The 27,371-nt window shown below is 47.6% G+C and overlaps 5 protein-coding genes across 11 annotated transcripts; 2 read left to right on the forward strand and 3 right to left on the reverse strand.

Annotated features, from left to right (window-relative positions):
- Positions 1–109: 109 nt before the first annotated feature.
- On the reverse strand, positions 110–2,663 carry mrm1 (mitochondrial rRNA methyltransferase 1 homolog (S. cerevisiae)). The gene has a single exon (XM_086195711.1). The coding sequence runs from the start codon at positions 2,495–2,497 to the stop codon at positions 1,367–1,369; it is 1,131 nt and encodes a 376-aa protein (XP_086051837.1). The 5' UTR covers positions 2,498–2,663; the 3' UTR covers positions 110–1,366.
- A 447-nt stretch (positions 2,664–3,110) lies between these two features.
- On the forward strand, positions 3,111–6,253 carry chmp2a (charged multivesicular body protein 2A). 2 transcript variants are annotated; one of them, XM_086195712.1, is made up of 6 exons: positions 3,111–3,278; positions 4,444–4,611; positions 4,692–4,871; positions 4,960–5,090; positions 5,316–5,377; positions 5,456–6,253. In XM_086195712.1, exons 2-6 carry the CDS (start codon positions 4,444–4,446, stop codon positions 5,575–5,577), a joined length of 663 nt encoding a protein of 220 aa, XP_086051838.1. In that variant the 5' UTR covers positions 3,111–3,278; the 3' UTR covers positions 5,578–6,253. The 2 variants fall into 2 exon arrangements, with proteins under 2 accessions (XP_086051838.1, XP_086051839.1); XM_086195713.1 differs by having other exon boundaries at positions 3,123–3,278; positions 4,441–4,611.
- Positions 6,254–7,321: 1,068 nt separating this feature from the next.
- msl1b (MSL complex subunit 1b) lies at positions 7,322–12,960 on the reverse strand. 4 transcript variants are annotated; one of them, XM_086195993.1, is made up of 9 exons: positions 12,833–12,960; positions 11,613–12,305; positions 11,323–11,522; positions 10,899–11,203; positions 10,690–10,751; positions 10,544–10,611; positions 9,686–9,810; positions 9,528–9,600; positions 7,322–8,946 (listed from the first exon to the last, which is right to left on the reverse strand). In XM_086195993.1, exons 2-9 carry the CDS (start codon positions 12,228–12,230, stop codon positions 8,856–8,858), a joined length of 1,542 nt encoding a protein of 513 aa, XP_086052119.1. In that variant the 5' UTR covers positions 12,231–12,305; positions 12,833–12,960; the 3' UTR covers positions 7,322–8,855. The 4 variants fall into 4 exon arrangements, with proteins under 4 accessions (XP_086052119.1, XP_086052118.1, XP_086052116.1 ...); XM_086195992.1 differs by having other exon boundaries at positions 10,857–11,203; XM_086195990.1 differs by having other exon boundaries at positions 10,690–11,203.
- Positions 12,961–13,778: 818 nt separating this feature from the next.
- On the forward strand, positions 13,779–19,455 carry snf8 (SNF8 subunit of ESCRT-II). The gene is made up of 8 exons (XM_086194526.1): positions 13,779–14,134; positions 14,211–14,261; positions 14,894–15,032; positions 15,118–15,222; positions 15,386–15,458; positions 15,545–15,686; positions 16,167–16,241; positions 16,573–19,455. The coding sequence occupies exons 1-8, from the start codon at positions 14,081–14,083 to the stop codon at positions 16,708–16,710; spliced, it is 777 nt and encodes a 258-aa protein (XP_086050652.1). The 5' UTR covers positions 13,779–14,080; the 3' UTR covers positions 16,711–19,455.
- calcoco2 (calcium binding and coiled-coil domain 2) lies at positions 17,932–26,398 on the reverse strand. 3 transcript variants are annotated; one of them, XM_086194524.1, is made up of 16 exons: positions 26,381–26,398; positions 26,162–26,230; positions 25,567–25,726; positions 24,156–24,258; positions 22,607–22,767; positions 22,270–22,395; positions 22,055–22,180; positions 21,369–21,461; positions 21,195–21,292; positions 21,048–21,117; positions 20,677–20,841; positions 20,412–20,600; positions 20,080–20,196; positions 19,806–19,980; positions 19,264–19,289; positions 17,932–18,480 (listed from the first exon to the last, which is right to left on the reverse strand). In XM_086194524.1, exons 3-16 carry the CDS (start codon positions 25,723–25,725, stop codon positions 18,325–18,327), a joined length of 1,764 nt encoding a protein of 587 aa, XP_086050650.1. In that variant the 5' UTR covers position 25,726; positions 26,162–26,230; positions 26,381–26,398; the 3' UTR covers positions 17,932–18,324. The 3 variants fall into 3 exon arrangements, with proteins under 3 accessions (XP_086050650.1, XP_086050649.1, XP_086050651.1); XM_086194523.1 differs by having other exon boundaries at positions 17,932–18,483; XM_086194525.1 differs by lacking the exons at positions 25,567–25,726; positions 26,162–26,230; positions 26,381–26,398 and adding an exon at positions 25,343–25,451 and having other exon boundaries at positions 17,932–18,483.
- Between the last annotated feature and the right edge of the window lie 973 nt (positions 26,399–27,371).

Raw genomic sequence — 27,371 nt, forward strand, 5'->3', positions numbered from 1 at the left:
TAGGTACTGTTATAATGAGCAGTATTTCTATTATTGCTGCAGTTATCATTTTTTGTTGTTGTCTCCCCAGCCACCCCCCCCACTAAGAACTAAAAGAAAAGAAAACAAGTTGGCGAAAAAAAAGTCAATTTATTGAAGTAGTAAAGGAATCGACAAAGGACAAAAGTGCAGTTCTTCATTGGTTTTCAAGGCTCCAGGTCGTACTGCAGTCCTGTTAGAGTATTAATACGGTGGTGGGGGGGGGGGGTGCGCTCCTTTAGTTCAACCATTCTCGGCAATTGAAAACAGAGTCTTTCCATCCGTCTCTGCCGTGAACCGGAGCACTGAAATGGTGAGTCCTCATGACTCGTAACTGAATGGAAGCACGTCCCTGCAGTAACGGCCCAAACTCATGTTTCCCCAGAACGGAGGGGGGGGGGGGGGGGGGGGGCAATGACGCGTTAGTGGTCACATGCAGGCGTGATGTCAGCATGTCCTCAGACCTTTGGTCATACGTGACAGGGTGCATGTACGATGAATACCTACCATCTTCTAGTTGGCTCTTACATCATCAGAATCCAGGACTCGAATGAAAACGGGTTCTACCTCTGATTTCAGAAAGAAAAAAAATAAAAAAAAAGCTGCTAAACCTGAGTGGTGTTTCATTTCCTTCCCTACAATGTCAGGAGTGAAGTTCAAGTGGATGAATGCCGCATCACTGCATTTCTATTTTTTAAACCATAAAATGTCAAATCATGAAAATATCCACCTTAGCAGTCAGCGATGTGCCCCCCCCCCCCCACTGCATCACAGTTTATGTCCCAGCTCTGTCAGAACAGATTCATCAGGTGAGCAAGCAACAAACTCTTCATGTGGCACCAAGCAAATGAAACCATCGTCCCCAGATCAGACAAGAAGATAGAGCCCCTCATCAGGGAGCTGAGACCCAGGCTAGTTAGCTTAGCACAATGACTGGTGATGAGTGGGAAGTGCTAGCGTAGCTCCGTCTCTGCCTGCATTAATATCAGGAGGGTTGTGTAACCTTGGTGATGAATACCAGTTTAACATGAGGAGACGTTGTAGTGGTAGATGATGATGAGGAGGAGGAGGATTCCTGCTGGACACACCAGCATCCTGGACCTGAGCTAGCTGATGCTAACACTTCCACCCACTACCTGCCATTGTGCTAAGCTTACTAGCTTGGACCTAAACTAGCTGATGCTAACACTTCCCACTCACTACCAGCCATTGTGCTATGCTAACTAGCCTGGACCTCTGCTAACAAAAGCAGCACAGAGGAAAACTTGCTTGCATCTACATAGCTGAACCATGAACCCCTCAGCTACATTCTCTCCACCAGAGTGCAAGCTGGTGATGTTGGAGGTCATCACCTGGTGGAGCTCCTGGACAACAGTGAGTGCAGCAGGATGGCGGTAGCTACGGAGGCATTGAGAGACTCCACACCAGGCACCAGCTCTCTGCCTGCTGGTATGGTGACCAGGCTTTGGCACAGAGAGAGCAGCGGCCGGGACAATCCTTCGCCCTCGTTCCCGATCAGCAGCAGCGTGGGTCTGCTCATCTGCAAGTCTGAACACCGGCTGACGGGAATCTGGGACTGATGAGCTTCTGCTCCCATGGTGCCCACAACCTTCCAGCCCTCCGCCACCTTCCTCTTGACCATATCCTCCAGGTTCTCATATCCGTACACCCCAAATACCTCCATGACACCTGAGCTAGCCTTGCTGACCACAGGGGTCAGAGGGCAGCTGTGGTGAAGACTGCTGGCGACTCTGTCCACACCCAGGAAATACGCAGATCGCAATATTGCCCCGAGATTCATCGGATCCTGTATTCTGTCCAGGACCAGCCAGAGAGGCATGGTGGCGACCTTCCCTCTTCTGGGGGAGGGGTCCTCAGTGAGGTAGCCCAGCGGACTGGCCTGCAGGCAAACTCCCTGATGCACTCCTCCAGAGGACATCCTGTCCAAGTCCCTCTTACTGACCCGGTGGATTTGGACCCCCCGCTGACGAGCCTCCTGGCAGACCTTCAGCACAGAGACCCTCTGAGACGCCCCGCCGTCTTTGACAAACAGTTTCCGGGCCTTCCTCCGACGCTGAGTGAGAGCCAGGAGGCAGGGGGCGATGCCAAAGACCAACTCGTGCTCCTGGACTTCAGAGTCCAGAGCTGACTTGAGTCCGGCAGCCTTCTCTGAGGGGAAGTCCTCCAGACGCAGCTTCCTGAGTTCAGACGACACTCGGCTGCCTCCCGGCCTCCGTGTTTGATCCTCATCCTCACACCTGAAGGTTTTACCTGGACCCTGCTGGCGGTGCTGCCATCCCTGAGAGAAAGCGGGCTCGTGCTTTAGGGCGGGGTCCTCCAACCTTCCGCGTCGCCTCGTCGTGGTCTTGGAGCTGCCGGGTCCGTGGTAGAGGGCGAACAGAGAGGTCACTCCCGCCCCTGACGCGGGCTGGTAGACTCTCCTCGTCCAGGCGACGGAGGCCACAATGAATGACCTCATCCTGCAGCGCACACACGTCACTGGCAGGTGAACCCGCCACCTGTCCGGAGATGAAACTTCCGAAATGGAGCCTGAACTGAAAACTTCCTTCGTAGGGTCCTGACCGAGCTGCGCACGTGTAGCCCACAATCCAGGTTCACCAAGCTCGAGATAGAGAACGGAAGTTCAGAGCTGTGGACTACAAAATAAAAGCCCAGCCATGACGACGTTATTAAGAGGAATAATGCTTGTGATATATTGCATCTGTGTTTAGTAAACGATTAATCTTCCGTGTGTGAAGCTGAGCAGGCATGTTGAGTCTTTTGATGTTTTCATTGAAACGCAGCTTTTATTCTGAAAGAACCAAAAAGCAGCATCAGTGCACGAACAGAACCACCGGGATCGAGGAGCACCGCATCCACAGTGTCAGGAGTGGGACCAGTGGGACCAAGGATGGGACACTGGGCTGAGGTTGGGGAGGACGCACGTGACTTCGGGTTTGGGTCTGGGTCCAGCTGGTCTCGTGAGGGGAGAACCAGGCAGGAGCGAAACGTCTCGGCTTGTTTTGAAAGCCGTCGCTCTTCGTTTCCTCCTCCGTCCGCTGAGCTTGACGCAAGCCGAGAGGACGTCTGTTTTTACGTAGGAGATGACGCCACTTCCCGGAAGTGAAACTATCCCAACAAGGAAGTGTCAGAAAGAAAACAAATAATCGTTGTGAAAACTGTCTGTTGAAGCCGGAGAGAACGACTGGAACCCCGTTCACCGCCCGACGGCTGTGCTGTGACGACGAACCCGAAGCACGGTGAGACGGAGTCCCGGGAGTAGGGGTGTTCCTGAGGGCGGGGGAAGTCTGGTGGAGACGCCGAGGGAGATGAAGGGTTGGACGGCCGTCACAGGCCTCGAGTCTCCCGGCTCAGGTGTGAGCGGTGTTAGCTGGAGGGGGGTCCGGGGTCGTTCACGGGGTCTGCTGCCCGTCGTGCTCATTTTCTGGTCACAGTTAAAACTCCTTGATTTTCTTCTCCACGACCACGTTTCTCTTTTACAGCCGCGACACGGAACATTGACGAGGGATCGATCCCGTCACCAGTCAGCCTGCCGGTCAGAGAGCCGAGATCCAGAGCAGATCGACACAACATCCTCCCCCTACGTCACCGTTGGGGTCCTCAGAGTGAGGGAATGCGTTTGGTCATGAAGGCTGCAAAGAATGTACATTTATAACTAAAACAGTGACGGAGTGAAAGGTCCGCACACTGATGGCAGCGCCCCGTGGCTCCAGTTAGGAGATAATGTGGCAAATCTATAACTTATGGCCTTTGGAAATCAAGAAATTGTTACTTTTCGAATGAAGAATGTCTACATTTGTTTTCAGTTTGTACTAAAGGTGAGCTCCATGTGAGCCTGTTTCACCAAAGAGGACGCTGACATTGGTAAACACCGGCTCCTGGCTGGTCAGTTTGAAAATATCAGCAAAGAGCATTCAGGGCTGTCCACCTCAAATGGACGCAGTGACAGTCCGGACGCGTTTCCCTCACGGGGCCAGGCATCTGACCAGCTGTGTAAAACGACGTCAGCGTTTTCCAAAGACACCGAGAGGGATTTCAGTCTTGTTTCATGGTTCAAACAGGAGTGAAAGGGCCGGGAAGGTTGTGGAATTTGAAAATAGCAGTTTCCAGGCTTGGAAAAGTTCTTCAAGAATAAAGACACAAATTTTTTGAAAAGTCAAATGTGAATATTAGCGTTTTTATGGTTCAGTTAAGAGCAACAAAGAAGAATCTCCTTTGGTTCTGCTGGGTTTATGTAACTTCTCATTATTAATTTTCTTTCATTCATACGAGTGAATTTTGACTCAATGTCACCACTGCCTCGGGTTCAGGCTTCAGTCTTTCACCTGTCGCATGGCGGCGATGTTGAGGTGATTGACAGACAGAGAAATCTTGCTTTTATTGATATATTTACTTTCCAAGCAGATGGAATTCCTGTTCGGGAGGAGGAAGACTCCTGAGGAGCTGCTGAAGCAGAATCAGAGGGCGCTGAACCGAGCCATGAGAGAACTGGACCGCGAGCGGATGAAGCTGGAGCAACAGGAGAAGAAAATCATCGCTGACATAAAGAAAATGGCCAAACAGGGACAGATGGTGAGACGGTGGTGACATCACCAGCAGGTCATCCTCCGTGTAGAAGAAGAAGCCTCATTGTGATGTTTTCATCATTGCAGGACGCCGTCAAGATCATGGCGAAGGATTTGGTCCGCACAAGACGCTACGTAAAGAAGTTCATCATGATGAAAGCCAACATTCAGGCTGTCAGTCTGAAAATACAGACGCTCAAGTCCAACAACAGCATGGCGCAGGCGATGAAGGGCGTCACCAAAGCCATGGCCACCATGAACAGACAGGTCGGCAAACGCCATCCAGTCACGGTTACACATGAAATGACGCGCCTTCTGTTTTGTTGGCGGTCTGATGTGTGTTCCGTGTCCACAGCTGAAGCTGCCGCAGATCCAGAAGATCATGATGGAGTTTGAGCGCCAGAGTGAGATCATGGACATGAAGGAGGAGATGATGAACGACGCCATCGACGACGCCATGGGTGACGAGGATGACGAGGAGGAGAGGTGAGGGACAGTTTGACAGTTTTGAGCCTGAATGATTGACAGTTGCAGTAGATGTGTGGAGGGGGAGGAGTTACAGCAACCCTCATGCTTCGCTTCCTGCCTGTAAGACTGATTTCAGGGCTAAAACTGTAAATATAAGAGCAATGAGGCTCCATGTTGCTAACTTCAGCCTGTCCAGCATCTGATGGAACTCTGTTTGTGACGAGTCTCATGCTCCTCGTACAGTGACGCCATCGTGTCCCAAGTCCTGGACGAGCTGGGTCTCAACCTGAGTGACGAGCTGTCAAGTGAGTGAACGTGGTCGTGAACCTGTTGTTGGTCTGCTCTCTGCCCTCGCTCCGCCACTGACAGCTCATTTGTTTCAGACCTGCCGAGCACGGGGGGAAGCCTGTCGATGGCCGGAGGGAAGAAGGCGGAACCCCAAGCTGCTCTTGCCGACGCCGACGCCGACCTGGAGGAGCGGCTGAACAACCTCCGAAAAGACTGAACGCACTTTGGTGGCAGTTACAACCACAAACATACTTGGAAACGTGTAAGGAACACTGGCTGCGTCAGCCGTGTTACAATGGTGTTTGGCTTTCTTTTGAGGTGTTGATAGTGTATCACGTATTTTATCAAACGACCTGCGAGGTTTATTATCCTGGTACGGTTGAACAAGCCCCCATCTCATTTAAGACTTCGCCCAATGGCGCACATTCTCTGAAAGTGAACTCTCATTTCACTTAATGTACAAACTCCACATTTTCCCCTCATTGAAATTAACCCTACATAAATGGTTCAAGCCCTGAAGGTTGGCGACGCGGGAGGGTTTCCATGGCTGGCCCTTTCCTGGTATCTGCACCTCATGGTTGCCTAACAGCGGGTTTGAGCTCATCCAACCTCGGATTTTCTTGATTTGTGGGGGTTGAGATTCGCCTCCAGAATATACCTACAAAATTTCTATTATCTAAATGTTGAGTTCACTGACAGGCAGTTAGGTGACGGCTGTATTCATGAAGGATGAACGGCGAGGACGAGCACGTCCAGCTGACTCCCTGACACTCCCTCTGCTTTTTAATATCAGCTGGATTTTCACCAAAACGTTCATAAAGGGGTCGGTGGTGTTTACTTGTGAGAGACTGCCTTGTTTTCATTTCTTTATTCAATAAAGTTTTTCAACTAACTGTTTGTTTGTTGTTTTGAATTGAAGAAGAAACAAGCGTTCTGCAAAGAGGCCAAGCTTCCAGAGGGAGCTCTGCCTGGGAAAACGTGGTGAAGCCTTGTGTAACGCCTGATGTGCTGACGGGTCAACCTGGGCGTGTCCCATTTGGGCGCATCATGACACCAGAATGAGGTCATCGCCTCTTATTTAGTGTTGACGTAGATGAGATGGCAGGAATGCTGTCTTTATGTAACCTGATAATCAGGCTTTCACATTTCATGTGTTGGTCTAAAAGATTCCTTAAAAAAAAAAAAAAACTTTCTGAAATTTGGTTTTATGGACTAAAAGAATATTTAACCCTCAATTTAGTCTTTATTAAAAAAGTAATATAGCAGCTTGACATAAAATCTTGTGAATAAGACCCAGTGTTATTAGTACATGTGGTCACTGGTTTATGAAGTACTACGAACTGAATTTGAGTTAAACTGGAAGAGGCGATAGTTTAGGTTTTGAAAAAATCTGTATTCCTCAACACTGAGACACAGGCTTCTGATGGACAGGCAAAGGGTACTGAAGATGTGACAGGCAGTTAAAAAAATGAACTTCGTTTCTGAGAAATCACGTTTTGTCTGATTGTTTAATGGCGGACGGCAAGAAGAACTACAATACCCAGCAGCCTTCTCCGCTGTTGCTATGGAGAAATAAGTCCTAAACGCTAATCGCAACGTTAGCTGATCCAAACCGTTTTGACAACGTAAAACTGAGTAAAGCGAACGATTGTGTTCTAACTGGCGGTTAAATCGTACAATCAGCAAGTTTCGTCAACGTCGCTATTCTGAGCTAGCTAGCTAGCTAGCTAGCTGGCTCGCGCGACCATTGGATGTTTCACGTCGATGTGAACCTTGGGAAATGTAGTCTTCTATCTCTACGTTTTCAGTCCTTTTCATCTTAAATTTCTTACCAAAAAAGTTTTTCTCTTGTGTAGTTGAACATTGCTTTGTACTTTTTAGGCTGTTAAATTATTAAGAGGTTACTTTGTATGTAAAGAAGCAATTTTGTAACAACCCCTTCAAAAAACTGACCAAATCTATAAAGCGTAGACATGTTAATTTTATTCCAAAAAAATTTCAACTTTCAAAACTGTCAATTTGTCAACATACAATCATAGAACAATATTGAATGTACTCAACACTTCCAACATTTAAATAATAAAAAAATAACAGGCATGTTTTATGTACATTTGTTTCTGAAAGCTATGTACAGAAAAATCAACTTTGTATTTCCAAAATCTGCCTACACAGATGTACGCATGTATACTACTGAAGCCGCGGAGAGCCACTGCATCGTGAAACAGGTCGAGCAAATGCAGGAAGAAAACACTAGCAGAAATCAAACAGCGGGAGATTACCTGGCAGAAGGTTAAGAGAACTAGAACTACAGCTAGCAAGCTTCTTTTATATCTAACGTTCCCGTGAATGTTGGCTAACTGCATCTGGAGGAGACCAATGCATACACATAACTCGCCTAATGTTTAGTTGTAGGTCTGAAGATGGGAAATGTGAAAATCAAGAGCAGATGACTGTTCATCAGCAGCCACAATCATACTGATAATAGTTTGTAGGGTTATAATCCAATAAGCAGAGATTCCTCTCCAGTGGGGGTAAACCATGCTACCATCTTTTTAGTTGTACAGCTAAATAGTACATGCAAGTAGTCACATTTAAAAGAAGAAAATCAACGAAACAAGGAACAGAGCTCTTGGTTTCACGCCAAGTTCACCACCTGTGTTTTCCTGTGCTGCATTCATGGCGTTAAACATTTGCTTCTGACATCTGATTGGCTCAGCCATGTTTTGAATCATGCTGACTGTAGCGCAGAACTCCTGATATCACGCCACACATGGATTATTATTTTGAGTTGTGTGTGAACAATACAGGAAATACACAGTACGATACCATCAGATGTTTCCATCTGTGCAGGGAGACACGAGAGTTACGCCTGAAACACTCCGGGGAGCATCCACGACAACTTGAGTCGGTCGCTGCGGTCAAACATGATCACATTCATTGGCAACTGGTCCGGTTGAGCTGCAGGGCCGCCAGAACCAACTGAGCAGTGCGGCTGCTTAAAGCCCTGCTGATGGAACGCTCAAGTTTCCAGTGTTTCAGGCGTAACAAAGCTATTATATTGCAGCCGTGCTGCTCATGAGGATCACCAGTCTGCATGGATGCATGCAAGATTAGAGCGCCGTGTTTATTTTGTTAGCTGACGATGAATAAAGTAGGATAGCATCAATGTTAACACAGCTGCTGCCTCAAACAGAACATGCATACAACACAAACGGACGACTAATCTTCAACAGGAGGACCGTCATCTGGTTGCATCATGAATTTGATCTCCTCTCAGAGGTGTAAATGAGACCAAATAAATCAGGAGACCTGGTAGGAACGCCACAGCGGTCTACAGAGGATCAGGTGGCCATGTTGACACTGGAGAGAGGTGTTCTCTTCCTCAAACTGTAAGCAGTAACACACAGCAACTTGTCTTTTTCCCCACAGGGTTGGACAGCCGCAGCCTTCTCTGATCTGGGCGTGGAGCGGCGCCTCTCTTCTGTTGATGGCGTTTCACTTGCGACAGGTCCGGTGTGGAGTGTGTTTTTTGGGCACCTCAATGCGACAGCGACTCCGGTCGTCCAGCCAGGGCAGCTCAAAGTTCCTAGAGGAAGAACAGACATTCAGGAAGATGTGAACGAGTGGACTGGCAGGAATGATGTCATTACTAACTCAGGACTTTATTCACTTTAAGGAATAAACTCGACCAGCAAAGATGTGGAACCCTACCCTCCCCTACCCTCCCGACTGGATCCACTCACACGCGTTTGGCTCCAGCTCACCGCTGGCCCTCTTCCTTCCCGCAGACAAACCTCTGACCCCCCCCCCCCCCGATGCACTAACATTAATTATCATCAATTACTGGAGGCTCTGATTGAGCCACGCAGAAAACACTGAACATGAGGTGAATACAGATCATGTGATGTCAGAGCTCACACCTTCACACACACTCCAACTGTTACAACCATTTAATAACCGTCATGGAGTCGCCATTTTCAGGTTGAAGGTTCGGAATTTTGCATTTTCTCATCAAACACTTGTGAACAAATTATCTTCCATTTCTATGCAGCCGCTTCAGACACTCACCGGACTACTTTTGAAAATCTCTGCAGTGCCAAATCACCATAGCAACTTGATGAGTGATGGCAATCTCAGCCGATTAGACAATAAACAAATGTCACTTACTGTTGTGAGAGTTTCGGCAGCGGCCGGCCAAAAGCAACCACGGGCAGGAAAGGAGTGATCACGATGGTTTCAACTATAAAAAGAATAAACAAATGACTTTAAAAGCGTGAACATGACATCATCAGTCTGCTGCTGGATGGTCGGGGGCATGGACATACCGTCCTCAGTGTCGGGATAGAAGGACGACAGCTCGGGTTCCGTCTCCTGGATGATTTTCTTTCTGTTCATGCGTTGTTGCAAGCGCTGAAACATGCGCTGCTCTCGGATTCGCTGGATGTCCCACCTGGAAACACAGAGGGTTCATTCACGGCAGCGAGAGTGAGATTTCTCAGAGGACGAAGGAAGAGGAGAAGCGTCAGGGAGTTTAACTCTGCGTGTAGGAACTTTGGAACGGGATCATTCTCAGAGGGGAACATTGTGTCTGGGAACTGCTTGTTGTGAAGGGCTTCAGCAACGGGCTGGTTCTGCTGCCTTTGGCCCACTGACAAAGAAACCAGTTGCACTCAAGTGACTTCAAACTGATTGGAAAAACGAGTTTCTGACCTGAACATTTCACATCAATGACCCCCACGCCTGAAAAATGACTCCATAAATATCTAACGCAAGATGTTGTCTCACATGCCGAAATATGACAGACCAAAGTCAGCGTCTGCTTCCAGGTAATTTGCTTTTATTCATCAGTGGACTGAATGTAAGCTTGTGGGCACATACACGAGCGGAACGCCACACGGAACACAAAGATGTGTCACTTGAAAGGCCTTTGATTAAAATGTGGCTCTGCTGAGCCTCCTCTCGGCGCTTCGTTGCCACCAAAACACTATGAACGGCTGTTCATGTAGTTTGAACATTCAGAGCACTACAACGCAACTTATCGTTGCTGACGCGTCCACGTTAGGATTGGAACCTCCTGAACTCAGCGAAGTCAGAAGAGCGATTTCCCAACTCTGAAGCGTGGTGATCAAAGGTGTGCAGCGACATTCATTCCAACCTGAAACGTCTTCCACCGCTAACGTTACCTTTTCCTCCTCTTCTCGTCCAACTCCAGCTTCGCGTGGCGCTTCAAAAAGACGCTGTCGTCCAGGGGCTTGATGAAAGAAGACACGTGAGCACATGTGAGGTTCTCAACTTCAAGACGTTTCATTGTCATTCTGACGCATCTCACCTCAGGGTTGGAGGACAGGTCGTCATCCAGGGGCTCGATATGATTCTCCCTCCAAGACGGAACTGAGAAGCAGCATGAGAGAGGGGGACAGGAGGTCAGCCATGGACGGTGTGTAGAGGACAGTTGAAGGATATAGTGATTGAAGGTGGGATATAGGTTAGGCTTACAAACAATCAGCATATCATGTACTACATGAGGAGTCGACTCACTGGCCACCTCTTCCTCCTTCTTAGGAGACGTCTCACGCAGAGGGGACAGAGGAGGTTGGTTCCAGCAACACAGGTACATCTCTGTGGTGGACATGAAGGGCAGGTCTTCCATTTGGCAGCTCAGCTCCACCTCCTCTTTGCACTGGAGCAGACCGTCCCTCATGGGGACGCTCTTCTCTGGCGTTTCCTTGCTGCGCAGCTCTCGCTGGGGTGGAGAACCAGGCTGCATCTCTGTTTTCTGGGGACTCAGCTTGGCACTTTTACCCCGAGATTTCTGGACCTTTGAATCTCCGAAGCAGGACTTCCTGTATGTGTAGAGAAGACAACGAAGTGCTTATGATTAAAAATATAGTAGCTTGTGATGTCTGTGTTTCTGCATGTGTCCTCATTACAGTCTGACACCACACTCCATCCTTCATTTTACCTCTTTTGACCTTTGCCCCCTCGGCTCAGAGGCAGGAGAGAGCTGGTGTTGGTTTGTGGGCTCTCCTCTACATCCAGGTCCCACATGTCCTCTTTGTCAGGGGTCCACGGCTCCAGCGGCTGGAAAAGGCGTTTGTCTCGCGGCGTGTCCTTCCTGGTGAGCTGCAGGCGGCGCTCCATGCGCTCAATACGTGCCAGCAGCTGCAAAAGACGACTGTGTGAAAAACTGTTTTTGGATGAAACATTTAGCTTGTGAAGAGAGCAGAGATGATTAAACCCAAGTGGACGTACCGTCTCCTTCTCTGCTTTGAGCTCATCGATCTCCTTGTCTTTGGACTGAAGCTGCTGCTGCTGCTGCTCAATAAGGTCCAGCTGGAGGAGCAGGATCTGCCGGAGACAGTTAGCCTGCGCGTGAGGGTTGGCAGGGGTCTTCCTGATATTCCTCCACTTGCCCTCAGATGAGAGTTCAATGGACGCAGTGCCCAGGACTCCGGGGACGACCCCCTTTGCGCTGTCATCACCACCTGCATCCTTCGGGTTATTGTTCAATGCCATCTGAGGGTTTTCCATAGTGTCAACAGAGAGGGGTTTACCTTTCACTGGGGTTCCCTCACCCCCCATTGGTCTGACAGGGGACAATATCCCCACAGTCTTACTGTCTCCTTGAATGGCTTCTGCAGCAGTGGCAGCGAGGCCAACTTTGCTGGTCATGTAATTCTGGTCTAAGTCCTTGGATCTGCTCGGGATCTCGCCCCCCTGCAGGTCTTGCACATCTATGATGTAGTCGCAGGACTCCCTCTTCAGGCTCACGGGACTGACGGTGGCGGCCCCGATGTGCGTTTTGTCCAAGTCGATGGTGTCAGCGTTCTTGAGTCCTGTGTTTGGGACCAGGGTCGCTCGCATACTCATGGCGAACACGGCTTTTCATCCTGCAACGTCTCGGAGACTCAACCGCAGCTCTCCGCCATGTGAGCCGCCGCTAGCCTGCAAAACAAAGACAAATGCAGACGTGGGGTCGTGTTAGTACCGGTCCTGCCTCCCGGAGACCCTCTACATCTGGGCTGGGGGACTAAAACACGCACCAACTTTTTACCCTCTTCAAACTAAAGTGTGTGCATCCTTGTCTTAAAACTGCTCGCCGGTTTGTGAAATCCAAGCTTATCCACATTATCACGGTGGTGTAAGCACACGGGCGCTAATTCCGAGGTACACTAATTAGTTAGAGAGTTATTCGAGTCGACCGAGAGTGAGACAGACGTTTCACTATCAGGGTTTAACACAAGGACTCGGGAGTGGCTGTGCATGACACTGGCAGCAGCCTGCGCCTCCATTTTGGATCTCGCGAAATCATGAAAAACAATAACAGCTAGCTAGCAGGCTAACGCTAGCTTGCTGCTCTAGCAGGATAACCGCGCGACCGGAGCGACGCAGCCGTCACGAGCGCATCGTGGAACTCGCGCTTCAATCACACGCGTCCGTCCTCGCGTGCAAACGTGTGTTCTGAGGTTCACCTCGACTGTTATTCGAGTCCACCTGCAAGTGCCTTCATGTTCCCTCCTCAAGACTTGTTTTAAAGCGCCGACTACTGCGCATGCGTAATGTGTTGGATGGCCATTTCTGTGTTGTGTGGGTTTCCATGAGACCTGCAGTCCATGATACACATGGTCCGACACGATAATACAGGATATGCTAGTCATGGTCTTGTACAATACTACAATACATGGTAGTATATGATTCCACAGGACGTGATACGCATAATACTACACAATTCAACGGTAAATAATATACATGATACTACATGATAAAACAGTACATGATACACATCGTACTGCATGACACTACAGTAACGGATATAGATGACACTACAATACAAGATGTTCATGATATACATGATACTGAAGTACATGACATACATGAAAAACATTGTATTTCAATACATGATTAAGATGCAACAGTGCCTGATGCACATGATGAAACACATATTTGTATTTAGATAAGTGCATGTATTGTAACAATGAAGTACACAGAAGAGAATTATTATTATTATTATTATTATTATTATTACCGCGACCCTTAATGTGTAGGAATAAGCGGAAGATGACGATGGATTATTATTATTATTATTATTATTATTATTATTATTATTATTATTATTACCGCGACCCTTAATGTGTAGGAATAAGCGGAAGATGACGATGGATTATTATTATTATTATTATTATTATTATTATTATTATTATTATTATTACCGCGACCCTTAATGTGTAGGAATAAGCGGAAGATGACGATGGATTATTATTATTATTATTATTATTATTATTATTATTATTATTATTATTATTATTATTATCCGGATTCAATGATTGTAAATCTTCCCGTCTGTGATCGGCGGGAACACTGACCTGCTATACTCGCCACACCATTAGGGGGCAGTCATAAATTCATGGTTGTCTTCAACTAGCTTCCGTTTCTAGCAATCAAAATGGAAACAGTTGATCAAAAGTAGTTGTCACTCTTGCACGGATGAGCAGTTTCATAGAAGTTTATTGAACGTGTTTTACGCGCTTACACGTATCAACGTACTTCAAATGTAACCGCGCGCACGAAACGTAATGCTAGCGAGAAAGAGCTAAGCTACGGTGGCTGGTGCGGTTAGCTCGATTCTATGCTGGAGTTGAGCGTACCTGTCACTGTTCTGGCATTTGCCCGCACATAATTAAGATTAAACTCTTAATTTTTTCAACCCAAACAACGACAGAATGCATCGGAGAGGTGTCGGAGCGGGGGCTATTGCCAAAAAGAAGCTAGCAGAGGTACGACATCATGCTAACATTCGCTCCATGTGTTTGTTTGTCTTGTTTCACCTGCGATATTTGCTCTCCCATTCAGGCCAAATACAAGGAGAGAGGAACCGTTCTCGCCGAGGACCAGATAGTCCAGGTAAGTGTTGTTGTTTTTTTTAGTTATTTGAATATTAACGAGTGTTTCACAGCTAATTTGATCTCAACTAAAAGACGTTATTCTCACAACTTTGTTCTCACGTCACTCAATCGCCTGTTTCTGACTATGTGTGGGTCATTGCAACAGTTTTGTCGTGTCTTTGCTTTTAACCTTTACAGACATTCCATAGACCCACGTTTGCCTTTGTTAGGGGGGTCTTAAGGGGGAGACAGCAGGTCAATAGTGGTCGACACATGGAAGTTCTCTCCATGTTCAAAGCACATTATTGTTGAAGTCCTTGAGGGTTCTTATCGCGCTTTCATGTCTCAGAAGTTGCTACAGCAGATTTTGAGATATCATGTATGAGACAGAATTGAATCTTATTTTGACCTTTTTGAGAATTGATAAAAATGGGAAAAATCCTTCCAAAACGCCACATCAAACCATTAAGGCCTCGATGGACACCCTAGAAATATTCATTTCATTCATTTGGGATCAAATGCTTGTGATGTGGAGATTTTCTTTTGTACATTACAGCCATAAGTAAAGGGAAAAGTTTGAAAATGCATCATGAAATGCTGAAAACATACTTAGTTATGATCATTAAATGCAAGGCTCCTGTTTTCCCACAGATGTCCAAGCAGCTGGAGACCTTCAAATCCAACCTGGAGGAGTTCGCCAGCAAACACAAACAGGAAATCCGCAAGAACCCACAGTTCAGGGTTCAGTTCCAAGAAATGTGTGCCACCATCGGAGTTGACCCGCTTGCCTGTGAGAAGAATGTCTTGGCATGTTAGTGGCACATAAGTATTATGATCTGAGTTGGAGTGTAATTTTGATTTACTTTCTTGAACAGCTGGTAAAGGTTTCTGGTCTGAGATGCTTGGAGTCGGTGACTTCTACTATGAGCTCGGCGTACAGATTATTGAAGTGTGCCTGGCCCTCAAACACAGGAATGGAGGTTTGTATGATGACAGTGGTATCAGGTCTCATCTGGAGCATTTTTTGGGGGCAAGCAAGTATAAATATGCAGTCAATTCCGTGCCCAACACCAGTAGGATTAAGATGCTATAATTAGCAGCATGACTGTCTTAGCTGTTGTTGATGTGAGTATTTTCTTTCAGGACTCATTACCTTGGATGAACTCCACCAGAGAGTGCTGAAAGGTCGGGGTAAATACGCTCAGGATGTGAGCCAGTAAGTTCACGTCTTAGAAACAAGCCTCTCCCGGATCACTCAAAGAGTAATAAATCCATACAATGGTGATGAAATATCTTTCCCAGGGACGACTTGGTGAGAGCTATAAAGAAGCTGAAAGTCATGGGGAACGGCTTTGGGATGATTCCTGTCGGGGGTTCTTACTTGGTGCAGTCGGTCCCCGCAGAGCTCAACATGGACCACACCGTGGTTCTTCAGCTGGCCGAGGTAGCACCTGACCACTGATGAACCCACTTAGAACTGATGCAACAGACAGGTCGTTCTACCTCTGAAGAGGCACACCAGGAGACTTGCTTCTTGTGAATCATTTTTAGAGCCAGACAAGCACATAGAGAACCTTCTCAGGTTCATAATGGAGATCCAGACCCCCACCAGATGATTGCCCTGTGTGTGTGTGTGTGTGTGGGGGGGGGGGGGGGGTGCAGTCGAGCCAAAACAGTATTTGCTTTCATTAATAGAACTATAGAACTCAAAATTCAGTTTTGTCCTCCACAAACGTTTGGTTCTGTTGACCCAAGTTGCAGTGGCGCTTTGGAGATGCTGCGTCAAATCACTGCGCCCAGTCAGGAAAGTAGTTCCGGCTACGTGTCTGATTCTAGCTGCAGTGTTTCACTGCAGGTCAGAAAAGTGTTTTCTCTCCAGTGAAGAGAGCTGATGTTTGTTTTGTTTGCCTCTGTTCATTTGTAGAAGAAGGGTTACGTCACCGTGAGTGAGATCAAACATGGCCTCAAATGGGAGAAGGAGCGGGCGTGTCACGTCCTGGTGAGTGTTTATCCACACTTTCATACAAGTCCAAGAGGGAAATCCTTTTTGTGCATGGGAACATTTCTAAACAAGCCGATGATGCAGAAGTCAAAAGTCTTTGGATTAAAGCTTTACAGAGGAACATGATTTTCAGTTTGTTGACTTTGAAATGTAACAGTTCCTTTTAAAGAGTCCATTTGTTACACTGGAATCAGAAAAATTCTCTTTTTAAAGTATTGCCCTTGAACAGGTTGATAGAAACTCATCCACTGATTCAGATCATGCAGGTGTGAATCCTCCTAAACTCCGCCTCCTACTCCTCTACTGACCTTTGAACTCATGTTTCCAGGACCACCTGCTGAAGGAGGGCTTGGCGTGGGTCGACACTCAAGCTGCTGGGGAGCCGCAGTACTGGCTGCCTGCTCTGTTCTCTGAGCTGACCTCCCGTGATGTCACACCAGAGGAAGCCAATCAGATGACACCTTAAACAACTGCAAGAACAGGGGCGTGTACTAGGAAGCAGGATTAGAGGGCTAGCAAGGGAACTTCAGCGTTACCTTCCTGTACTATGAAGATGGTTGACTTGTCAGCCGATTATATCACCATGGTAACTAGTGCTGCAGACTTAACCTGCTGCGGAACAGGGAAAGAGGTAAGATGCAGGTTAAATCATATACAAGCCCCGCCTACCGACCAATCATGTCTCAGAGAGTGTCCTTACCATTCCTGGAGGGTCATCTGGGTTTTTAGAGACAGATCAAAAAGCCTGTGGTCTCTCCTGATGAGCACCTCGATGCACGATGCAGATCCTCAGCAGAGGGAATGATTGACAGGTGCCAGTTAGTGGAAGCATACGTAGCGGGAGAAGCTAAGCTGAGATCCCAATTAGTGATGCACCATAATTCTGGCGTGTCATCAGTGGCGGCAGATATCAGTCATTCGTAAATTATTGATCTTCATCCGTGATGAAGAAACACTAAATTTAAGATTTACTGGCTTTTCTAAATGTTTTGCAAATGAATGATCACTTTTTTGGATTCCTGGCGTTTACGTGTCCTTTCAGTATGAACAAACTGTGACTAACACCGTTTAGTTTTTATACAGATCATTGTTGTGACACATGGGCCCATCCAACATTGTCATTGGACACCAGTCAGGTGATCATGGTCAGGATCTTTGTGCCTTAACGATGAACATTGACACTCAGAGTGAATTCACGCGTTGACTCAGTCGACTACTTGTTGCTGTGACTTTGCATTTATGTTCCTCATGTAACTTTTGTGAAATACGCTGCTTTCCACCTCCGCCATGCTGGCCATTGGCCATCAGTGTATGAAAATGCTCTCGAGCTGATGGGGAAACGCTGGGTTGATTTAAGGGTCAGAACCGGTGGTCCCACCGATCCGGATCCTGGTTGTTAGGCTTTGCTGTGTAAACCAGTCGCTGCAAGATTCCCTGGACATGCTAAGCCTGCTTCTTACGACTCGCCCCTGGCCTGGGGTCGGCTCCTGGGACACGTTGGTAAACAAGATGTGTTGGGGGGGGGGGGGGGTCTCAGATCACTTTCTGGACTTTCCACCATGACGTCTATGCAACGACCTCGCTGAGACTGTTGGATCGCCTCCATCACTCTGCACCTGAGCTTCAGTGTGAGACGTTTCCCTCTCTGTGGTTTAAGGGGTTTATTGATCATCCTCAATGCTCAGAACACGTAATAAACAAACTTTTAATATATAAATGCAAACTTTGAAACATTGTTTTTATTCTGTAAGCCGGCATTGAACTAACAACTTCATCAACAATCAACTCTGACCCCTCACGCGTGCAAAAATCCAAGACAGCAGCGTGATAAAGTTTACATGAACATGAATCCGTTTGACCTGACTACTGAGGGGGAAGTGTGCTGACCGTCAACGATGTCTTCGTTTTATATTGGGACTGTGAAGGTTCTACTTCCTACAGTGTGACACTGGTTCACCAGGCCGCTGAAGTACTGGAATATTAATTGGTATTATAATTCTAATCAGGACTTTAGTGCTTTGGAAAACTGCCAAGATGGGTTTTCATCCGGAGACTTGGGCGACTCGGCTGTCGGCAGCTCTCAGTGACTGTAGACGTGATCCTCAAACACCGACTGCTCCACGTTGTCAAAGACCATCAAGCAGAAGGGACAGACTTGGTGACTCTGCTCGTGCTGCTCCAGCTCCTGGGGGGTGATGCCAGGGAAGCTCTCCAGGCAGTGGTGGCACACCAGCGGCTGCTGGGACAGAGACGCCAAGTTAGAGCGCCAACTACAGGACGTTTAGATTGGGCAGCAATGATAAACTGCTCGCCTCTTGCGACGTCCTTCCACTGTGCTGTGAGAAACTGTTGCTGTAGCCTGTTATCAGTGCACTAAACACAACCACTGTGAAGAGTTGGTTTTTGTGTCCCGCATCATTTTCACTCGCGGTGTTAAACTGAGGGTGACGGTGCTTTGGCAAAAGAACTTGGAGTAAATCAGGGCGGCTAAACTGTGTGGAAACTATCTAATTGAAATTATTTTGACTAAAATTGTGATATGATTGTCAGTGTCTGAAGGAATGTCATTTTCCAATCATTGTTCTCTTTTCCATTGAAAACTTCATTTTCTGACTTGGTGGGAATCAAAGAGCTGACGCGTCGTGCCCACCGCGATGCTGCCGCTGCAGAAAGCAAGCATTTTCCAAGTTGTTAGCTCGTTGTCTTTACAGAAAGAGATGACCAAGCATGTTTCTTTGATGCACGTCATCGTCACGAGGTGGTTAATTCTGTCATTTTGATCGTTGCAGTTAAATCGCAGGAAACTTTAAGATGGCGACGTGATTCAGAGGCACTTCTGACTGATAAGAGTTGCAGTTGGCTCGCCAGGTGTGATCCTGGCTGGCTTCTGTTTTTGTCTTTCTACAGATGATCGATACCGCGTGGAATGAAACATATGGAACGTTAAGTGGCTAGCTTCTCTCTCTAAATGAGGGCTCATTCAGTTTTTCAATTGATCCCGGTAAAGTAGAGCTCCTACCTCTTCCTCTGGCTCTGAGATTCTGCCTGCAAGGAAACAGAAGTTCATATTAAAAATCATTGCTTTCATCTCGATGTCTTGTCACTCGATGGCGCCTCAGCTGACTTTCACTGACAGTTTTAGGCCACTTTATGAGACACAGGGCCCTTGATTACAAGAGAGGATTTCATTATCAGCTCTGTGAGCACTTTGTCCGATCAAATATCAAGTTGCATTTGATAAACAGTGAATCAGTTATTAAAATAAAGCAGACTTTTGTGTTTTGTGAAGTCAAATCAGTGCCTCCTCACTCCGGGGCAACAATCCTCTACAGGCCAGTGCTTCCATGAAGTCCTGCATCTTCAGACGCGAGAGGGAAGCGTCTACCAAGCGAGAAGATCTTGTCTTAATGTTGCTAAATTTGTAGTGATGGATCATAACAATGTTCTTGTGGTCCATTCACCCCCCCCCCCCCCACTGAGCCGTCAATCATCTCAGGTAAGGTATTTTTCATGGTCGCATTTTAAAATGAACTCGTTCCTTTGCATGAGGGAGTTACTCACTAATGTTGTCGTAAATGTGCTCCGACAGCTGAGCCGGCTCCCGCGGCTGCTCTCTGTGGCTTCTTGAAGTGGCGCCGGCCGGCCTGGCAGCGTCAGGGTGCCCCAAGTCGGCGAGTGGAACTGTTTTGAGGTCAGAGGAGTGGCTGCGCAGCCCCTCGATGTCACTTCTGAGTTTCTAGCACACAACAAACAGGTTTCTGTTTCATTCCATTCAGAGTTCTGCTGGGTTCACAGTTCTCATTGTTGTTCCACTGAAAAATCAATGATGAGGAACCTGGTTCTCCCTGGTGAGCTCCTCGACCTCTCGTTGCACCAGTGACACCATGTGTTCCTTCTCCTCTATGATGATGTTGCTGTCTGCCACCATTTTATGCACCTCTCTGAGTTGAAGCTGGAACATGACGAGAGGAAATCAGCTTCAGGTTTTGTTTTCAGAGCTCAGGTTCTAACTTCAGATTTACGACCAGAAACACACGGCTGGCTGTTGGGTTCAGACGCAGGAAACCTGTTCTTGGTCAGGTTTCTTTGCTCGACGGTTCCAGACTAAACCTGACAGCTTGTTTACATTCTCTAGTGTGGGAGAATGAATGTCTAGATTTACTTCACCTCTTGTTTGCTGCTTTTCTGCTGTTCCTGCTTATACAGTGCAGCCACTTCCTCCAGCGTCTTCTTCAGCTGCTGCATTTCTCTGTCCAGGACCTCAGCTCGTTGATGCGTTGTCTTGGACTCCTCCCTCTCTGTTGCCAGCTGCACCCGAGTCCCCTCCAGCTGGCTGAGGACAGTCTGGTACTCCACCTGAAGAGAACAGAGCATGAAACCATGCTGTCTTGTCTGAGAAGGATGTCTGGCTCTGTTTTCAGTGGGTGCCCACCTTGAGGTCCTCATCTGAACTTGTCTGCGTCTCCTCCTGGGTTAACCTCCGACTCAGCTCCCGGTTCTCCAGCTTCACTTCATCCAGGGTGTGTGTGAGGCTCTGCAGCAACTGCAGCTCTGCAGAGAGCCTCTCCTTCTCTTTCTCACTGCTCTGAAGATCAACCTGGCCAAGACAAAGCAGCATTCAAATTAGTAGGATGAACTATGCTAACACTTCCCACCCACTACCATTCATTGTGCTAAGCTAACTAGCGTGGGTCTAAGCTCCCTGGAAAGGGTCTCTGTCTCCTTGTCTGATTCTGGGGTCGATGGACAGGAACAGACTTTCCCTGAATGTGAGCGTGTTCCTCCTCAGTGGAGCAGGTCTACCTGGAGGAGCTGGGCGTTGTCTCTGAGCTTGAAGAGTTCCCTTTCTCCTTCTCGGAGTTTGGAATTCAGCCTTAAAAACACAAACGTCAACATGATGCTGCGACCTCTTCAATCAACTAAAACCACGTCAACACAGACGGGACTCACTTGGCGATCTCGTCACTTTGCACACTGATGGTGGTCCTCAGCTGCTGGCGCTCCTCCTTCAGCTGATTGATCTTCATCACAGCTCGCTCGTACTTCGCCTGAGTTTAAAAATGTTGACAGGCAGAATGAAACGGAGGACACAAGCTGCTACCAGCGAGAGAAGCTCGTGTTCACCTCGTCTTGTCTCGACGCTCCATTGACGCTCTGACTCTGCTGTTGGATCTGCTCATTCAGTTGCTGCTTTGCAGTCTGAACCTCCAGCTCATCCTGAGGTAAAGAACAGCAACATGATCGCCATGGCAACGCTTACATGCACCCAGTTTTCCCCAAGTATTCCTTTATTCCGAAAAAGACGATATTACGGCCAAGCTTACCGTGGCTAAGGCAACTAAATATTCCTCTGATCATCCTGTTTACACGTGGCCATGCAAATTAAGACCAAACACGCTTGACGGAAAGAATAAAGGTCAGTCTTCTTAATTTCAGCTCAAACATTATTAGCTAGCCCTTGGCCAGCACGCTCGTGTGGATCTGATACTGTTCTCGTGCTGACTGTAGATTTTCAAGATGGCGGACCAACAAGCTCAGTCGGGGCGAATGCGAGTCCTGTCCTGCTCACTGCTGGAAGCGGTCCGGCACCTGAGCAGGCTAGAGGTCAAAAAGAAGCCTGACTCAGGACACGAGAACCTGCTGTGAACAAAATGCCCCTACAACCTGACTAGCATCAGCACGACCTACGTGTCTGGATCAGAAAACGCTCCATCCAGTGGCGCCTGGTTTCATCACCCCATCAAATTCTGAACATTAGTGGGCGTGTAAACGTCGGCGGCGTCTCTGCAGGATTTCAGTCGCAGACGAACCTTCAAGTGCTGTGTTTCCTGACGTTGCTCCTCCAAGTTACTCTTCAAGTTTTCGTTTTCTTCTTTGAGGCGATGGAGTTCCTCCACCAGCTCACTCATCTCCTTCTCTTTCTCCTTCTGATGCTCCTGTCAAAGTCACAAAGTCACAGTCACACCGAGTCAGACGCCAGTCACATCCTTCAAAGAGCTTCACCAGCACACAGCTGTCGTCAGACCTTCAGGGTGGCGGCCTCTTGCTCTTCCTTCTGCAGGGCGCTGTTCAACCTTTCGTTCTCCTCCCTGACCCGATCCACCTCTCTCATCAGCTCTGCTTTCTCGCGTACACTCTGCTCCACTTGTTCCTGAGTTCACCCCAACGTTTGAGTCAATATCAACCTTTTATTTGCTTGACTTTGTTTCCAGGAAGGACACAGAGATTAACACAAGATCAGAAGTTCGTCTGAAGTTTAAAAACCTATTATTGATTGAATCCTGATTATGTAAGTCATTAACGGTCTAATTGCAGAACATGAATATCAGCTGGTAAAGTCGCGCGCTGGCGGTCTGTGGTACCTGTGTTGTAATCACCAGCAGGTCGTCGTCCGGCCCGCTCTCCTCGCTCATCTCCACCAGCTCTCTGAAACAGAAGGGCGTGCTGGCTCCTCGTACCTGACCGCCGCCGTCAATGTAGCAGAACTGGTAGAACTCCGTCTCGTCCTTCGGCAGGTAGTACTCTGATAAACAAGGGTGAACATGTTAACGGCCGTGGCTCATACGGCGCCCTGCGTGACATCATACCATCCACCTCTGCTGCAACAGTTGCACAAGTCTGCAGTTGTTGACACTTGCTGATAATATTTCACCTCCACGTTTTTAGCAACAAATCAAATATTGAATTGAACACGCTGGACTTTCATCACACCTCTGTGATGCCATCAGTGATGTCATCACCGCAGATCTGCCCAGCAACCACATGGTCGATGTCAATGACATCAAGACCACTGAGGTGATGTGGGGTCATGGCGGACCTCAGGTGGGTCTCCTGTCTGCGGCAGCTTGTCCTGCACAATAACATCGATGTCCCGTGTCAATAACCAGACCCTGGTGCTGATATTGCATCACCATATATGGTATTGAAGTAGCGTCGTGGCCCGTGCGTGTGATGGCCGCTGCATCGGTGTCTTGAGTTCAGTCCACAAATATATTTCTAGTAATTTAACGGGATCAGCTCAGGTTTTTTCCAGCTCCGTTTCTGAAAATGTCAGTAAATTCTGATTGTATCGTATCACAGAACCTGGTGATAAAACTGGATCCTGACCTCAGCTGGTCTCAGCTCTCACCGCGTCCCTGCTGAACAGCTGCACAAAGGAGTTTCCCAGTATTATAATAAATTGCCGTACAAGTACAAAGTAAGAAAACTCTGAATCCAGCGTCCACCAATGAAAGTGACCAAAGAGCAGGCTTCTGCTCGCCGGGCTGGTCAGCAGGCGTCACCTGTTTGGACTCACAGTTTGAGGTTTCAGCACGTCGTTTTTTTACACTCAGAGCAGTGAAGAGGAGGCAGATTTCCTCCTCAAGTACGAACATTTGCTACCAAATGTCTCTCAATAGAGCCGCAACTCGTGCAGCACAATTTTTTTAACCGTTTGACCCTTTCAGACTTTTTTCAAGAAGCGCCATCAGGTTTCCTGGACCCTGTCACCTCAGATTAGCTTTTATTTTCTCATTTATGATAGAAAATTCGGAGTTTGGGGGTTTTGGACTGCTGGGTGGACAGAAGAAGCCTTCTGAACACAACACTTTAGGCTCTGGGACACTGGTGAACTTTTTTTTTCTTCTAAATTCCAGTACATTTTATCAATGAAATCAATCATCAATTAATCTGATGATACTGTTTACAATAAGTCCACAATGATTATAATTAACATTTGCAGCCCCACTTGCCATTCAGTCCTCATTTCTATCTTTAAATACCCGTGAATATTGAAGCAGTATTGTGTAAAAGTTTGAAGTTTGTTACCATGACAACACCTCCTATGAGGCAGTGGACAGAAGTACACAATACTTTCTTTTTCTATTCTTAAAGTTTGCATAACAAACATGATCATCCAGCATGACTCACCTTTGAAAATAGCAGACATAGCCACAGACTGTAGCCCCACCTCCTCCGAGCATGGCTCCGCCCAGACAAAGGTATGATAATCCTTTGTTGTGCTCCACCCAACCTGCCGGGTGAAAGTTCAGCAAGACTCAGAGAGCCAATCAAAATAAAGTACCAGGCCAGGAGATACTGCAGTAATCCTGTGTAATACTCTCAGCATCACATACTACAGTACATTGTGCAGTTGCTGAGGTTCGAGTGACTTGTCTGAGTAAAATGGTTTGATGTCAGCAGGTCGGGTCTCCTCATGTCTCCGCTGTTTGGTTGTGTTCATCAAGAGGCGTGCCGCCTGTATGAGGTCAGTACCGGTCCCTGTGGGTTAGTTCCCGGTCCGGCAGCCTGTATGAGGTCAGTACCGGTCCCTGTGGGTTAGTTCCCGGTCCGGCAGCCTGTATGAGGTCAGTACCGGTCCCTGTGGGTTAGTTCCCGGTCCGGCAGCCTGTATGAGGTCAGTACCGGTCCCTGTGGGTTAGTTCCCGGTCCGGCAGCCTGTATGAGGTCAGTACCGGTCCCTGTGGGTTAGTTCCCGGTCCGGCAGCCTGTATGAGGTCAGTACCGGTCACTGTGGGTTAGCTCCCGGTCCGGCAGCCTGTATGAGGTCAGTACCGGTCCCTGTGGGTTAGTTCCCGGTCCGGCAGCCTGTATGAGGTCAGTACCGGTCCCTGTGGGTTAGCTCCCGGTCCGGCAGCCTGTATGAGGTCAGTACCGGTCCCTGTGGGTTAGTTCCCGGTCCGGCAGCCTGTATGAGGTCAGTACCGGTCCCTGTGGGTTAGTTCCCGGTCCGGCAGCCTGTATGAGGTCAGTACCGGTCACTGTGGGTTAGCTCCCGGTCCGGCAGCCTGTATGAGGTCAGTACCGGTCCCTGTGGGTTAGTTCCCGGTCCGGCAGCCTGTATGAGGTCAGTACCGGTCCCTGTGGGTTAGCTCCCGGTCCGGCAGCCTGTATGAGGTCAGTACCGGTCCCTGTGGGTTAGTTCCCGGTCCGGCAGCCTGTATGAGGTCAGTACCGGTCCCTGTGGGTTAGTTCCCGGTCCAGGTTCCTTTAGGTGTCTGGAAAGTGTTTAGTTTTTTTCCTTCTTCTTCTTCTTCTTCTTCAAAAAACCACTTCCCAGAGACAAATTTGTTGGTACTTCAGTCATCGATATTAACCTGATTAGAATTGACTTTGTTTGGATTTTAAAAGTCTTTGGGTCCCTGCGGGCACACGTGCCTCGGTGAGGGCCCGGATCAGCCCTGGAAGTTTGTCTGTGGCTCTAAGTCTGATGCTCTGATGTCATCTGGCCGTCTGCCTGTGGTGTGAGGTTGTGCGTTCAATGTTCCCCTCACGGATCACATGAGCGAGGATTGCCACAGCGTGACTGGACGGTTCCCACCTGGAAGATGCCCACCCAGTCCCGGGGGTGGGGCTCGAAGCCCGCGGGGAGGGTGTAGCAGCAGGTGACCGGGGTCGCAGGTGTGTAGGAGTGGGGGACGTCGGTGAAGACCACTTGAGTGTAGGTGCGAACTGCGGGGTCCGGTGTTGCCGCCTCCATGCTGCCGGTAAACACATCAAGACCGATGATGAAACCGAGTGTGAGTGAGGACGGCAGCTGCTCGGCTGGCACTGGTTTCGGCACTGAGGGTTTATTGTTTACGGGGTCTCGGTTCCACTTTATTTACAAGTATGACGCACTAATTCTGAACCCTGAAAGAGACCCCCCCCCCCCACCACCACCACCACCAATTCAAAAGCTTTAAAACGACTTCAGTCCCCCTGGTGAGAGTATTAAATATTGAATCACACAGAAGGCACTTCAATTTAAGATTTAATTAAATAACTAAAAAACTGAAACCGAAAGTCAGCTGGCCTCATCAAACCACAGCTGTGAGACGACCAAGTCTCGTAAACTCCGCCACACAACGATAAACTCGCTCTGTCAGCTGAGCTTCTCTCCATAAAATCGCCTCAAATTTGAGCAGAAAACTTACGTTTTAGTTGCCCTTCGTCTCAGCTCGGGACTCGACCGTCAGCTCCGCTCAGCACCGGCCGTGTGCTGCCTTCAAGGGAAGATAAGTGAGTCGGGAATTAGAAATACGACACGCCCGGGAGATATGTTGCGTTCTTGTGTAACAATGTGTGTCTGGGTCAAAAGCCACACACTTCTGTGAGCGAATTCGCTGCACAAGTAAGCCTAATATTTTCTTTACCTGCCTTCTACTCCATGTTCTCAAAGCAGTGGGTTTTCATTCGTTAAAATAGGTGACTCTTGTTAAAGTACAGCCAAATGCTGCTTCTGATCAAATTTGCAAATGACTCGTAAAGTGGCGAGTTTAGGTGTGACGGCGCGTCCAATAAACACCGAGACCTAAGTTTAAGATTTCGTTATCACCAACGAGTAAACTATCCGTCTTTCCCAGGAGTTCGTGAAGTCGTCGGTATGGCGTCATGGGTCGCGCTGTCCTTCTGGGAAATGTTGTTCTCGTCAAAGTTCTTTATTTTTATTTTGTATCCCTTTCCGTTGCTGTCCACAAGAGGGACCTAAAGCCGTTTCCCGTCGTTCATCGAGTCTGTTCTCGCCTCACTGGAAACTTGTACATTGCGCTGTAATTAACTTTTCATTCATCACTTTATGTTGCTGATAATTTTGTTAAATAAGCCGATTTAATTTACAGAGCTAAAAGAAGACCTACATTTTCTTAAAGCCAATTAACTTAATCTTTAATTACTTTATTACTATATATAATTATTTTATGTATATTATTTTATGTATAAGTGCGTATGTATATGATGTGTGTATATATATATATATACATATGTGTATATATAAACATGTATAAATACATATATGTATATATAATTATATGTGTATATATGTATACGTGTGTACATAAAACATTAAATTACAAAATATAAGAAACTATGTATATCTCATTACATGTAATTATTAGCACACTTTTCAAACATTGAAATTTTAAAAAATAAATAAAAATAAATAATTAAATGAGCTGAAAGAAATTAAGTTGGCCAGGAAAAGAACTCTGCTCGGTTCGGAATAGGTGATATAATGAGAGAAAATACAGATTCCGAGTTCAACGTTTCTTAAAACCAAACATCCTTCTCTTCTCTTGTTGGCCTGTTGATTCGCTACCGAGGACGTCGTTTCACGGGACAAATGTTCTGCTCAAATACGAGAGCCTC

This window comes from Aulostomus chinensis, chromosome 23 (assembly GCF_037954235.1).
Source record: "Aulostomus chinensis isolate RoL2024-O1b breed Wild chromosome 23, RoL_Achi_v1.0, whole genome shotgun sequence".
Classification (NCBI taxonomy): Eukaryota; Metazoa; Chordata; class Actinopteri; order Syngnathiformes; family Aulostomidae; genus Aulostomus; species Aulostomus chinensis.